We start from the raw sequence: 12,808 nt of genomic DNA on the forward strand, positions 1-12,808 counted from the left end.
CTTCTCCTCCTCTTCCTCCATCTCCTCCTCCTCCTCCTCCTCCTCCTCCTCTTCCTCCATCTCCTCCTCCTCCTCCTCCTCCTCCTCCTCCTCCTCCTCCTCCTCCTCCTCCTCCTCCTCCTCCTCCTCCTCCTCCTCCTCCTCCTCCTCCTCCTCTTCCTCCAACTCCTCCTCCTCCTCCTCTTCCTCCAACTCCTCCTCCTCCTCCTCTTCCTCCAACTCCTCCTCCTCCTCCTCTTCCTCCAACTCCTCCTCCTCCTCCTCCTCCTCCTCCTCCTCCTCCTCCTCCTCCTCCTCCTCCTCCTCCTCCTCCTCCTCCTCCTCTTCCTCCAACTCCTCCTCCTCCTCCTCCTCCTCCTCCTCCTCCTCCTCCTCCTCCAACTCCTCCTCCTCCTCCTCCTCCTCCTACTCCTCCTCCTCCTCCTCCTCCTCCTCTTCCTCCTTCTCCTCCTCCTCCTCCTCCTTCTCTTCCTCCAACTCCTCCTCCTCCTCTTCCTCCAATTCCTCCTCCTCCTCCTCTTCCTCCAACTCCTCCTCCTCCTCCTCTTCCTCCAACTCCTCCTCCTCCTCCTCCTCCTCCTCCTCCAACTCCTCCTCCTCCTCCTCCTCTTCCTCCAACTCCTCCTCCTCCTCCTCCTCTTCCTCCAACTCCTCCTCCTCCTCCTCTTCCTCCATCTCCTCCTCCTCCTACTCCTCCTCCTCCTCCTTCTGTCTCTGTCTCTTTACTCCCCCTTCCTCCTCCCCCTCCATTCGGCCTCGTTGCCATAAACACATCCAGCATGCACGAAAGGATTTTTTTTTTAACTCCTACTCGGCTGGTTTCTTACAACAGAATATCGTTTTGTTTTTCCCTTCTGCTTTTTTCTCTTTTGCTGGTTTTGCTTGCGTGGTCATATGTTCATTTCCTTGTGTTATCTTTCCCTCTCATTTACCTGAAAAGATTTCCCGCTGAAGAAACAGCAAGAGATGGACTTCGTGTTTTCATTGTGTTTGTTGTGAAATGTTACCTTCTGGCTTCTCCTTTTCTTTCATTTTCTTTTGTAAGCAATTAAGTCTCCGACCCCGAACGGAAACAGGAATCCTTTGAAGAGTAGCAGAGGAGGAGCTACTGGGGCTCTGTGTGTGGCTGTGGGGTGGAATTTTAAGTCATTTCAAGGTTCTCTTGTATGTATGCACAGGGGGATGGCTGTGTGCTCTATTATTCCTGATTCCTTCATTCAGATGCGTTCTTCACTTTTGTTGAGAGAAAGTTAGTGAGTATGTCTGTACTTCACCTGCTGTCCCGTTACCTCTACACCCCCTTGTATTTTGTCTGTCACATCATAAGACTCATTTTACGGCTAAAACCGCAAGTTTATTAATCCTCAAATATTTATGCAGCACCGAGTAAGAGTGTAGGATGGTGGCTCCTTAATGGTTGTTCCTCTGACTGTTATGTTATATATGTGCAAGCCTTTCCCCTGAGTGTCACTCGGCGCCCCTGATGAATACCAGACCTTTGCCCTTTTTATTACTGTCTCCTTCGCGTCCACTTCTTACTTGAGGGGTGAACATCAAGCCAGCTGACAGACATTTAGCCTCCCTGCAACTTGGATTCGAGTAAAGAAGGTTTGGTGATGATGCCATTTATTAGTCACTACAAGGAAACAAGAGGCGATTGGTTGCGTCACATGTGGGGCCCAGAGCTGTTGGAGGGTGCGTGAAGGTGTTCGGCGGTGTGGGTGAGATAAAATGGGGATTTTAGAAGGGCCTCCTTGGGCTTGGAGACCTGGCCTGCTGCTCGGCGAAACGGATCTGCTCGATGGCGTGGGCGGGGAGGGGGTGGGGCGTGGGGTTGAGCGGGGACTCTGCGCGGTAACCATTTTCGTCCGCAATGTAGGTGACTACAGCCTGGGTGCCGTCAGGGAGGATGAACCTGTTGGAGGAACGAAAAAATTATGGTCATGAACCAAGCCTCTAGATGTGCTGGGGCATGAATACTAATACACTTTAGGGCTGCGCGGAACTTAATTAATTTTGATGTAAAATAATTAAATTTTACACAGTCATCTGTGCCACTTGCAATCCTGCCCGTTAAGGTTCTTTAAGCCCCGGCTCGTGGCTTACTTGTACGAGCCGCCGATGTTGCTCTGTCCCTTGGAGCCAGGTGTGCCCTTGGCCTCCACATCGATGCCGTGCTCGGTCTCGAAGTCGTATCCGAAGTTTCCGTCTCCATTATCGTAGCGGTTGTCGCTTAAGATGGCGATGTGCTTATGGTCAGAGCGGGGTTGGGGGACTGGGAAGCGCCTGCCTGAACCAAACTGGGGGCTGGCGAGGGCGACGGCGGCCAGGGAGAGGACGACCAGCTGGGGGGGGGGGGAGGAAACAAGAGTGAGGTTCCTTCAAGCACCTCAAGGGTGTATTGATGAAGAGCTTCCGTGGTCATCTGTGAAAGCTTGAGTGTTAACAGTGTGTGTGTGTGTGTGTGTGTGTGTTTACATTATATAAATTATTATTACGAATAATTGTCACCTCATTACATTAACTTTCCCTCAAGCCACCGCTGAAGGCTCCCTATCCTTCTGTCCCTCCCTGTACTAGGCTTTCGACAGCTGGCTCCTCATAAACCACACAGGATTTACGTGTCGGCCGCCTCCCCCTGAAGGAAACAATCACCTCGCCAGTGAGAGGCAAGAATACTCACCAGCTTCATGTTGGATGAGTGAAGTCTCTTTCGTGGATGGTGACTGAGGCTCCTCGCGGCTTCTTATATACTCGCTCGCCTGCCCAGGAATCCTTAGGCGTCTTGAGCCGTTTTTGTCCATCCTACTTTTGGAGTGAGCCAAGGTCCCGAGGACCACTCCCCACACCCAGGACGAGTTCTCGGGCGAGCAAGTTTCGCTAGGCCGGGGCAGCAGAGCTGACCTCTGGTACCGGTACAGTGCGTCTGGACCGGAAGGCCGATGAAGGGCAGAGAAGGATGCTGAGTCTTCACGATACTCCATACCGAAGGGTTTTACGCTCACACAAGGCGATGAAGCGGTAAAGCTTACGTGCATTGTCAGAAGGTCTTTGTTCTCTAGACGTCCCCTCAAGGTGTTTAGAGTATCCAGACCACCCCTTCGTGACGTGCCGGCAGCGCCCGCCGGGGTGTGTGGGCGTGCGGGATGATGGATGGGTCGTGTGAAAACGATGTGTCGTGCAAGATGGATGGATGGGTCGTTGTTGGTTAGGCCACACCACGGCAAATTGCTATTCACCTTCACCTCTGCAGGTTGGTGAACAACAGCTAAACAACCGAGTAACATCTTCAGAGAACTGGTTAGCTAATCAGGACAACAGTGCCTGTGAACACCTGTTTCTAGCTCCCATTCACAGCCTGTCCCTCACCCCTTCTTTCCTCTTCATTACCCATCACTGCCTTGGATTGGCCCTCACCCCTTCTCCTTCACCCCTCTCCTTCCTCGCCCCTTCCTTGTCTCATTCCTCCCACATTCAAGACGGGAAAAAAAGTGACTGTCCTCGTTTGGTTTCCTTTCCTCCCTCATCACTTTCCCCATCACATTCCTTTTTTTGAAGATGGAGAATAAGGCGATTGTGTGCATCTCAAAACAAATTCTTCATATGATTAATAAGACAAAGGAAAGGAAGTGATAGTGAATGTTGTTCCAAGACTCGCCGGACATTTTTATATTATTATTCTTGCATATTTTTTCCGCCTATGAGATGTTTTATGTGTCGTTAGTTTATTTTTACTTACATCTAGTGTACCCGTGCTACCTGTTTCTGCTCCTGTCTGTCTGCTTCTCTCTCTCTCTCTCTCTCTCTCTCTCTCTCTCTCCTCATATGGTTATTAAGGATTTCCACTTCCATCACGCTCTTCGTTTTTATTTGTTGGCTTCATCTTGCTGTTTTATTTTCATGGTTACTTGTTTTGCTGTCTCGTAACTTTTATATTCTTCCTCCTTCTCCTCCTCCTCCTCTTTTCCCATCTCCTCCTCCTCCTCCTCTTTCCCCTTCTCCTCCTCCTCCTCCTCTTTTCCCTTCTCCTCCTCCTTCTCCTCCTCCTCTTTCCCCTTCTCCTCCTCCTCCTCCTCTTTCCCCTTCTCCTTCTCCTCCTCCTCTTTCCCCTTCTCCTTCTCCTCCTCCTCTTTCCCCTTCTCCTTTTCCTTCTCATCAACCTTTTACCGCCACCACCACCATCACTACCACTATTACCTCCACTGCTAGTCGTCCTCCCGCTGGTCCTCATGCTATTCCTATATATAAATTTACCTCATTACCGCCTTATCATATTTGCTAAGAAAATATTTGATAAAATTAATAGGCTCCTAGAACAGATTATACTGAAAATAGATATTACTGAACACATAATTGGTATTTAACTTTTTTTGTAGTACGTTGTAAGCGACCAATTCTGATATTAATCATATATGAATTTATGAATTTACTTTGATCAATATCGTAAAAAAATGTTTAGTCTCTAGAGTCCAGTTCGAAAAGAATTATTGTTTTCTTTTTAGGGGGCTGAATCCTTTTCCATTACGTATAGAAGATAAATTTTGAGTCATGTGAAATATTTATTTTATGCAGCCCATTAACAAATGACGGACGGGCTATTTTTTTGCTCCCGAACTGTCATGGTGAGATGTATATGCAGACCAATATCCTTTTGTTAGTTTGTTCCAGATGCCGAGAATGAAATTTACTTCACTCAGAACTTTATTTTTGCATCACAAGGGAAATCGAGTGGCAGTTTTATCAGTTACTGGAGGCCAAGTTAGGAAAGGAACAGAGAGGAGAAAAAGACATACCGGAGGAAGGGGAGAGAGGAGGAAGCGGAGAGAAGAAAGGGGGAGGGGGCTGGGGTGTGAAGGGGCGGAGGGTAGGGGGCAGCGGCCTGGAGTGTGAGGGGATGGAGGAAAGGAGGGGTTGCGGGCTGGAGTGTGAGGGGGCGGAGAGAAGGATGATGTGGTCTTGGAATTTGTTGCTTCACGAGGTGTTTGATATTTCCATCTTGGCACTGTGACCTTCGTGATCGGTGACCCGACGTGACTCCCTGCCTCGTGGGGTCACCTGGGGAGAACTCACCTGGGAGAAGCCACCTGGGGAACCTGGGGATTGTGGTGGATGGACAATGCCTAGCGGAGCTGGGCCGCCAGGTGGGACATCCGTAAAGAAAAGAATTAGTGATTTTTATCAGTGTCTAGTCTTAAAGAAAGGAGTGAGGTGTTCAAAGGCGTGGGGCTTAAGAGGAGAAGTGGAGAGGGGAAGGTGTGGGGAGGAGTAAGCGTTAAGGGTCAACGGAGTGGGGGATGGTAAGAGTTGGGGAGGGTGCTGAAGTGGGGAGGGGATGAGTGGGGAGAGAATGCCAGGGATGAAGGGCGGGGGGGCAGTAAAACAGGGGGGCGTTGTGGTGTGCAGGGTGCGGGAAGGCGCTTAAGCAGAAATATTAAACTTCTTTTATGGCGGCTGTCAGGGGGACAGGTGGGCATTAATAATATCCCCGTTGTCGCTGCGCTTGTGAAAAAATGTGTTTCGAGGCAGAGTTGATTATTGGAATTGCTATATCCATCTTTTTTAAGTTCCCATGCTAGTCATACAAACATTATAGATTTAGTTTCAGATAATTATTAAGAGCAAAATGGGTGGAGAAATGTGGGCAAACAGGAATGTTATGGATTTTTTTATATTCCGTAGTAGTATATGATGAAGCTACAACGATAAGAAACTCCTGACACATCGATACAGACTACCGAGCGTGCGATGCGTGGAAGATTTTTTTGAATGACAAGGAAAATTTCTGCATGTGACTCGAGATGAACCTTGCTCAGGTAAACAAAAAGGGCATGGGGCGGGAAATACATAGCCGAAAACAAAGAGAACAGCTGTTGGGTCAAAATATGAGATCCCGTGAATGACAGTGACTTACAGGTCCAAAAGTTGTTTTCTTATTCTTATCGACTTTGAGACTTGGCGGCCGAGGTGTCAATTGTCTATAATTTATGTAAAGCTGCGGCTGACCCTGCACGACGCTAAGGCCGGCCGGTGAGGGCTTGGCGGTTTGTGTGTGTGTGTGTGTGTGTGTGTGTGTGTGTGTGTGTGTGTGTGTGTGTGTGTGTGTGTGTGTGTGTGCTGCCTGTAGCGCCGGTAAACTTTCTTTAGGGGCCTTTTGGACGGCCCCAGCCCGTTAGTGGCGCAGGCCAATTGAATTTATAGTAGCTGCCGTGATGTATGACTTTTACTAGGCCCATCATACCCCCCGGAGCTCCTCTTGACTGAAGTCGCTGAAGTAAGGGTCAGTTGAAGATCTGGACAGCATGTGGGTAATCTTCCGCCACTCGGCAGTGGTTGAAATTTGTCTGTGTGCATCGGTGGGGTTGGCACACGCTGACCACTCGGTTACCGCTTTACCAACAGAGATAATTGGACGGTCTTCTTTAGTCCCTGTCCCCTGTCCACCCAGCAGTGAATGGGTACTAGACATCACTCGAGTGTTGTGTCCCGCCTCCTTGGTGAGTGTGGGTGCGATGTGAGGTTCCAGCCGTACACAAAGATCCCGAATGAACTCCATGCTCATTCGGGGAGGGAACTGTCTGGGTATCGCGAGTCCAGTGCGTGATCAGATCATGGTGAATTGCACAGAGTCGGCGTCACGGTGACCTCCTGACCCAGCGCCACGCCAGACACATGTCGTGACGGTGCAGCTTGAGATGGGACTCACGCAAGATTCCCATCCGCATAGTGTTCTCGCGTTGCCGCTGAGGAGTACGAGGTAAAGGAAAAGTATACTTGTTAATGTGGTTAAAGATTTAATGGCACTGACCACTTCCATGTTTTGACTGTGTATAATAAAAGCAAATAAGAAAAAGACGCGCGGGGATCATAATGCCTTTTGAGATAAATGTATAAATGGAATGAGTTAACGTCGGAAAAGGCGTAACAGCTATAATTGTGTATAAAACATTTTTCCTAAATATTATTAGTGTGTTAGCGTTACTGGAGGAAGAAAATAAATGGGAAAAGAAAATAAGAGTTTGTTGAAATAGGAATAATGTAATGACTTGGTGAGTACAAAAAAAATATTGGAAACTTTTTGTACCATATGTTTTTTCCTCGCAAAAGTGCAATGCAAGCAAGAAATATAAACGTGGTATAAGAAAAATTTCGAATCACCTAAAACATTCCGTGATCCATGAGTCTGCAATTAAGGTAGAGAGGGCAGGCAGGGTTCCTCACCTGCCACACGAATCATTGCTCAGGTAAACACACTTCATCATTGCAAGTGGTTGATATATGTTGAAGGAATGACGGAGTAATATAAAGGAAACGATACAGTGCTTGAAAGTTCTGAAGCTGTACATGCCAAGGCTTCAGTTTAAATATTGCCAGAAAAAAATAACCTGCAAAGTGTGTGGAGATGAGTTACTCGCGCCGGGAATCTTCAACGTAAAGTCAGTCCTTGTACGGAAAAATTGTGCGGTTATCCATTCATTTATTCTTCTCTTTCTGCTTCTCTTTTTCTTTTATCTCTTTTCTTTGTCTTCTTTTTCGTCTTTTTATTCTTATTCCTATTCTGTCGTCATGATCGTAGTTGCCGTCGCTGTCTTTACGTTTGAAAATGTTATCGTTTTTATATGTGGCTTCGTTGTCGCTTTGGCTCGTCCTCGCATTCGCATAGTTCTTGTCCCTTTTGTCTTTATACTTATCGTTATGTCATCGGTGTATCTTTTGTCGTCCTCGTCGTCACCGTCGGGGTCGTCACTGCCGCTGCCTAATTTTAGAAGCTCCTCCCTCGCCCTCCTTCCCTCGTTCACTGTATTTCCTGTCTTTGTCCGGTCTCTTGGGCGTCCAGAGTGGCGGTCAATTTATTACCTTTTCTTTCCTCCTCCTCCTCCTCCTCCTCCTCCTCCTCCTCCTCCTATTCGTACTCCTACTCCTTTTACTCGTCTTCCTTCTTCTTTTCTCTTCCTCATTTTCCTTTATCTCCTTTAACTTTTACTTTGTTTTTTTTTGTTTTGTTTTTCAGTTTCATTTTTTCTTCTATTTCTTGTTTCTCTCGTTTCTCATACTTTTTTTTCTTTTACCTCTTCTTTTTCTGTCTCCTTTTCATTTTTCTCCTTCCCTCCCCTCTTCCTCCTCCTCCTCCTCCTCCTCCTCCTCCTCCTCCTCCTCCTCTCACTCTCCCACTCCTACACGCCAGGCCTTCTTCCCTTTCTCTTACTCTCACATCTGACCCATCTTCCCATTCTCCAAGATGCTTTCAAGTTCCTCCTTCTGCTCGTAAATGACCTCCACTCCCCTCCCCCCCCCCCTGGCATCCCACACAGGCCCTTTAATCTCACTCTCCTTCCCCCCCAAAACAACTCTCACTTTCATCCTTCCTCCTCCTCCACTTTTTTTCTGTTTTTTCCCAGTTTTTGTCTCATTTACATCTGTTCCCTCTTCCTTGTCCTTCTTTCTCATCCATTCCAATACATATTTCACTCTCCTCCCTGCTTTTTTTTTGTCTCTCTCCTTTTTATTTTTCGTAATTTATCTGCTTTCTGCTCTTCTCCTTTCTCCCTTGCTCTCTTTTTCAGTTATTCATGTTGCCCATTTTTTTTCTCCTCTCCCTTTTCCCTCTTCTCAGTTTTTTTATATCATGTTATTTTTTTCACTTTCTCTGACCTCCCCTTCTTCCATTCCTTATTCACTCCCTGTCCCAGTTTCATCTTTCTTCTTATCCTTCTTCTCCTCATCACTATACACCTCCTCTTCTTCCTTCTCCTTCCGTTCCTCCTCTTCCTCCCACTCTCATTTTCACCATCTTCCTTTTTTTTATGTCCATTGTTTTTTAGTCCTTACCTGCCACTTACCTTCCCCTCCTCTCATTACTCCCCTTCCTCATTTTCCTATCATTACTCCTCCTCCTCCTTCTCCTCCTCCTCCTCCTCCCTGTCTTCCCACAACACAATGGTTCCGTTAACCCTTCAGGGCCACGTGTTTCCTTAAGTCCCTCCCGTCACTTCCCTCGTTTTCTGCCATTCTCTTTTTAGGCGACATTTTTTTCTTACCGACACCCCTGCACCGCCTCCTCTTCCTGCCTGCCGCCCTAATCCTCCGCTTCCTACCTATTGCTGTAATTATCCTCTTTCTTCCCTCCTTCCTTGTCTTCCTCCTTCACCTCTTGTTGTTCTTTGTTCCTCTTTTAATCTGAGATACATTAAGACACATAACACTTTGTACACTGCATATATACGTACATTGCATGGTGGTTTATGGTGAAAGATCAGCATTGAAAAACTGATATTTAATGTATATGATTACGTTACCGCAACAATAAAATAAAAAAAATCTTCTTAAATGTGTGAACATCCTCTGCGTTGTAAATTCCAAGAGGCAAAGAGGTCATGTCGCGAACAGCTCTTATAAAATAACACCTCAGGAACTGGGATGTACGATGTCTGACTGGCTGCAGCGGTGACATACGTTGTGTTGAGGAATACCTAGTTAGTCAAGATGAAGCACATAAATTTGAAATGCGTCCATGCAAAGGATGAGATAGACTGAGTGTTGTATGACATGCAGATAACAGTGACAGCACGGCGATGTTGAGGAGGTTCACGTAGCACACAATATTATGAGGCAGGAGAAATAAAAGTGAAAGTGATCGAAGGAAACAAGTAATAGGGAAGAGAGAGAGAGAGAGAGAGAGAGAGAGAGAGAGAGAGAGAGAGAGAGAGAGAGAGAGAGAGAGAGAGAGAGAGAGAGAGAATAGTAAACGTGAGTGAATGCTGATAATAATAGTTGCTCAGCCTGTAGTTTACGGCGTGTCATGACTAGGCAAACCGCCTCGCCGGGGGGTGCCTCAGCCCAGACGACGACGACCTGACACAACCTCCTCCTCCTCCTTCTCCTCCTCCTCCTCCTCTTCCTCCTCCTCCTCATTTCTTTCACTTCTTCCTCGACTTATTTTTCTTCCTCCATTGTTTCCTCCACCCGCTCTTCCTCTTCCCCTTCTTCTTTTTCCTCCTCCTCCTCCTCCTCCTCCTCCTCCTCCTCCTCTTCCTCCTCTTCCTCCTCCTCCTCATTGCTTTTGTTCCTTCTTACTCTTTCACTTCTTCCTCGACTTATTTCTCTTCCTCCATTGTTTCCTCCACCCGCTCTTCCTCTTCCCCTTCTTCTTTTTCCTCCTCCTCCTCCTCCTCTTCCTCCTCTTCCTCCTCTTCCTCATTGCTTTTGTTTCTTCTTACTATCACTTCTTCCTCGACTTATTTCTCTTCCTCCATTGTTTCCTCCACCCGCTCTTCCTCTTCCCCTTCTTCTTTTTCCTCCTCCTCCTCCTCCTCCTCCTCCTCCTCCTCCTCCTCTTCCTCCTCTTCCTCATTGCTTTTGTTTCTTCTTACTCTTTCACTTCTTTCTCGACTTATTTCTCTTCCTCCATTGTTTCCTCCACCCGCTCTTCCTCTTCCCCTTCTTCTTTTTCCTCCTCCTCCTCCTCCTCCTCCTCCTCCTCCTCTTCCTGCGCCCTGACCCGACCCTGTGCATAATCGGAAAAGGCGCATGACTGAAATGACCCGAAATGACCTTGAACTGACGCAAGGACGTGACGTAATGACAGTGCATTTTCTCTCTCTCTCTCTCTCTCTCTCTCTCATACAATACTTTATACAATCATGGGAGTCCAGTATCTGATATGTTTACCAAAAAAATAGTAAAAGTATTTGAAAAGTAAGACTCAAAAAAATGTAAAAGTTTCCCATGAACGATTTTCTCTCTCCAAGTTTTCCTTTAACATGCGACTTTTTTCTCGTTTAGTCTCTCTTGTATTTTCTGAAGTGTCTTAACCTTCTAATATCCTAAGTATATTGTGTTTATTATTTCACGTTCTTGGCACTACTATCAATATTGTAGTCATTGTTTTGGTTTCTCCCTCTATCTCTTCTACCTGGACTTATTTTTCTTCCTCTAGTGATTTCTCCTCCTGCTCTTCCTCTTCCCCTTCCTTTCCTCCTCCTCCTCCTCCTCTTCCTTAGTTCAGTTTTTAATTTACCTCTCATGTTACTGGGGAAGGTATAAACCAACATACTGTGAGTAATTATGGTGATTAACAAGATTTTTTGCACCCTTAAAATCCCTAATATAAGCATTGCCAATTATTACACACACACACACACACACACACACACACACACACACACATTCACACACACACACACATGCACACACAAACACGCACACACACCTCCCTTTCTTTCAGTGGTGTGCGTCTGGCTTTCACTCTCCGTTTCTCGAGTTTTCTTGTTTTTATTTCCGAATCATTCACTTCTTTTTGCTGCCTGGCGAGGAGATAGAGGGAGAGATGGCTGGAGAGATTGCGGAAAGAAAGAGGATATGATTGGTTGACGGATGCTACGTGGAAGATTTATGAACGAAAGTATGAGAGGATAAAATAAGTTGGAAAGGTATACGAACGGAGGGATGGAAGAGATCAAGATAGGCACGCTGATAGATTGATCGACAGGAAGATATTGTTGAAGGTAGATAGCTAAATATATGGACTGATAGATTGATACATAGTGTTTGTTAGATAAGAAAAACTCTGGATTTGTAGGTTCATAGTGAGGCATAGAAAGATAGATAGAGATAGGTGAATTGACAGATTAATATATAGATAAATAGATATATAGATACTCAGATGAATTGACTTGCAGGATTATAGGACAGAAAATAATGCAAAAGAAGCTGTGTTTGAAATATGACTTTATTTTTATATCATTTACTTGTTAGCTTACACGTTTCCACCGATAGTATTTTCACAAGAGATATATGAAGAACAAAAGACTTACTGTATGATTTTACCGAGAGAGAATCATGAGGTTGGCATTATAAGACACCTTCGCTTCTCACATCAGCTATTTCTAAAGGTCAAAGAGGGGGTCAGTCGGGTTCTAATGAGAGTTTCTTCAGGTTAATGGTACAGAAGAAGGGTCAAACAACTACCGGGGTCAAAAAACTACCACTGGAAATGCCCTCAACACATATGAAAACCTTGTCAAATATGTGTACTTGGGCGACGATATGTCTTATTATACGACCTCAGTGTCTCTGCGTGATAAACATTCGCTTTAATAATAGTGGAAGGAAAATGTGTTCAGAAGCAAGTTATGTATGACGGCAACCCGCATTCCTGTCTCTTGTTCCTTCCACACTGAGACCGAGCTTTTGCATTATTCGAATTGCCCTTTTTTGTTGTTGTTGTTACAGAAAAGGAGACAGTTCAAGGGCGTGAATAAAAAAGAAAACTAATGAAAAAAAAAAAGCCCGCTACTTACTGACCCCGAATAGAGTACATAGGAGTGGCCAAAAAGACCTTAATGACCAAAAAGCCTTAATAACTTCCCTTACAAAATTAATGAATATACATGAATAAGATCTTGGACAGGCCTTGCATAATGTAAAGGGCAAACTGTCATGTGGTTATTTATGTGCCTCAATCATGTGTAGGGGAACTTGTCCATGTCAAACCACTTTTCCACCCAACAGCCTCGTTATGCACCGTGATTTTGATGGCTGTGCTGATAGACCATTGTATCTTGTTAATTGTTTATGCTATTTATCTATTAGTTTTAAGGGATTACCCCCCCCCCAAAAAAAACGGATTTCTTGGCCTACAGTAAGACAACAGTAATGAAGACTATGAAAGTGAATGAGAGAGAGAGAGAGAGAGAGAGAGAGAGAGAGAGAGAGAGAGAGAGAGAGAGAGAGAGAGAGAGAGAGAGAGAGAGAGAGAGAGAGAGAGAGAGAGAGAGAGAGAGAGAGAGAGAGAGAGAGAGAGAGAGAGAGA

The 12,808-nt window shown here is 45.9% G+C and overlaps 1 protein-coding gene and 1 pseudogene across 1 annotated transcript; both read right to left on the reverse strand.

Annotated features, from left to right (window-relative positions):
• LOC127000712 (cilia- and flagella-associated protein 251-like) lies at positions 1-660 on the reverse strand (annotated as a pseudogene).
• A 949-nt stretch (positions 661-1,609) lies between these two features.
• Positions 1,610-3,541, reverse strand: LOC127000644 (cuticle protein AM1199-like). The gene is made up of 3 exons (XM_050864594.1): positions 2,684-3,541; positions 2,107-2,345; positions 1,610-1,915 (listed from the first exon to the last, which is right to left on the reverse strand). The coding sequence occupies exons 1-3, from the start codon at positions 2,690-2,692 to the stop codon at positions 1,741-1,743; spliced, it is 423 nt and encodes a 140-aa protein (XP_050720551.1). The 5' UTR covers positions 2,693-3,541; the 3' UTR covers positions 1,610-1,740.
• Between the last annotated feature and the right edge of the window lie 9,267 nt (positions 3,542-12,808).

Source organism: Eriocheir sinensis, chromosome 2 (genome assembly GCF_024679095.1).
Source record: "Eriocheir sinensis breed Jianghai 21 chromosome 2, ASM2467909v1, whole genome shotgun sequence".
Classification (NCBI taxonomy): domain Eukaryota; kingdom Metazoa; phylum Arthropoda; class Malacostraca; order Decapoda; family Varunidae; genus Eriocheir; species Eriocheir sinensis.

Coding starts and splice junctions, on each gene's coding strand:
- LOC127000644 (XM_050864594.1), bottom strand. Junction 1,916..2,106: donor AACATCGGCGGCTCGTACAA/GTAAGCCACGAG, acceptor TTCCTCCAACAG/GTTCATCCTCCCTGACGGCA.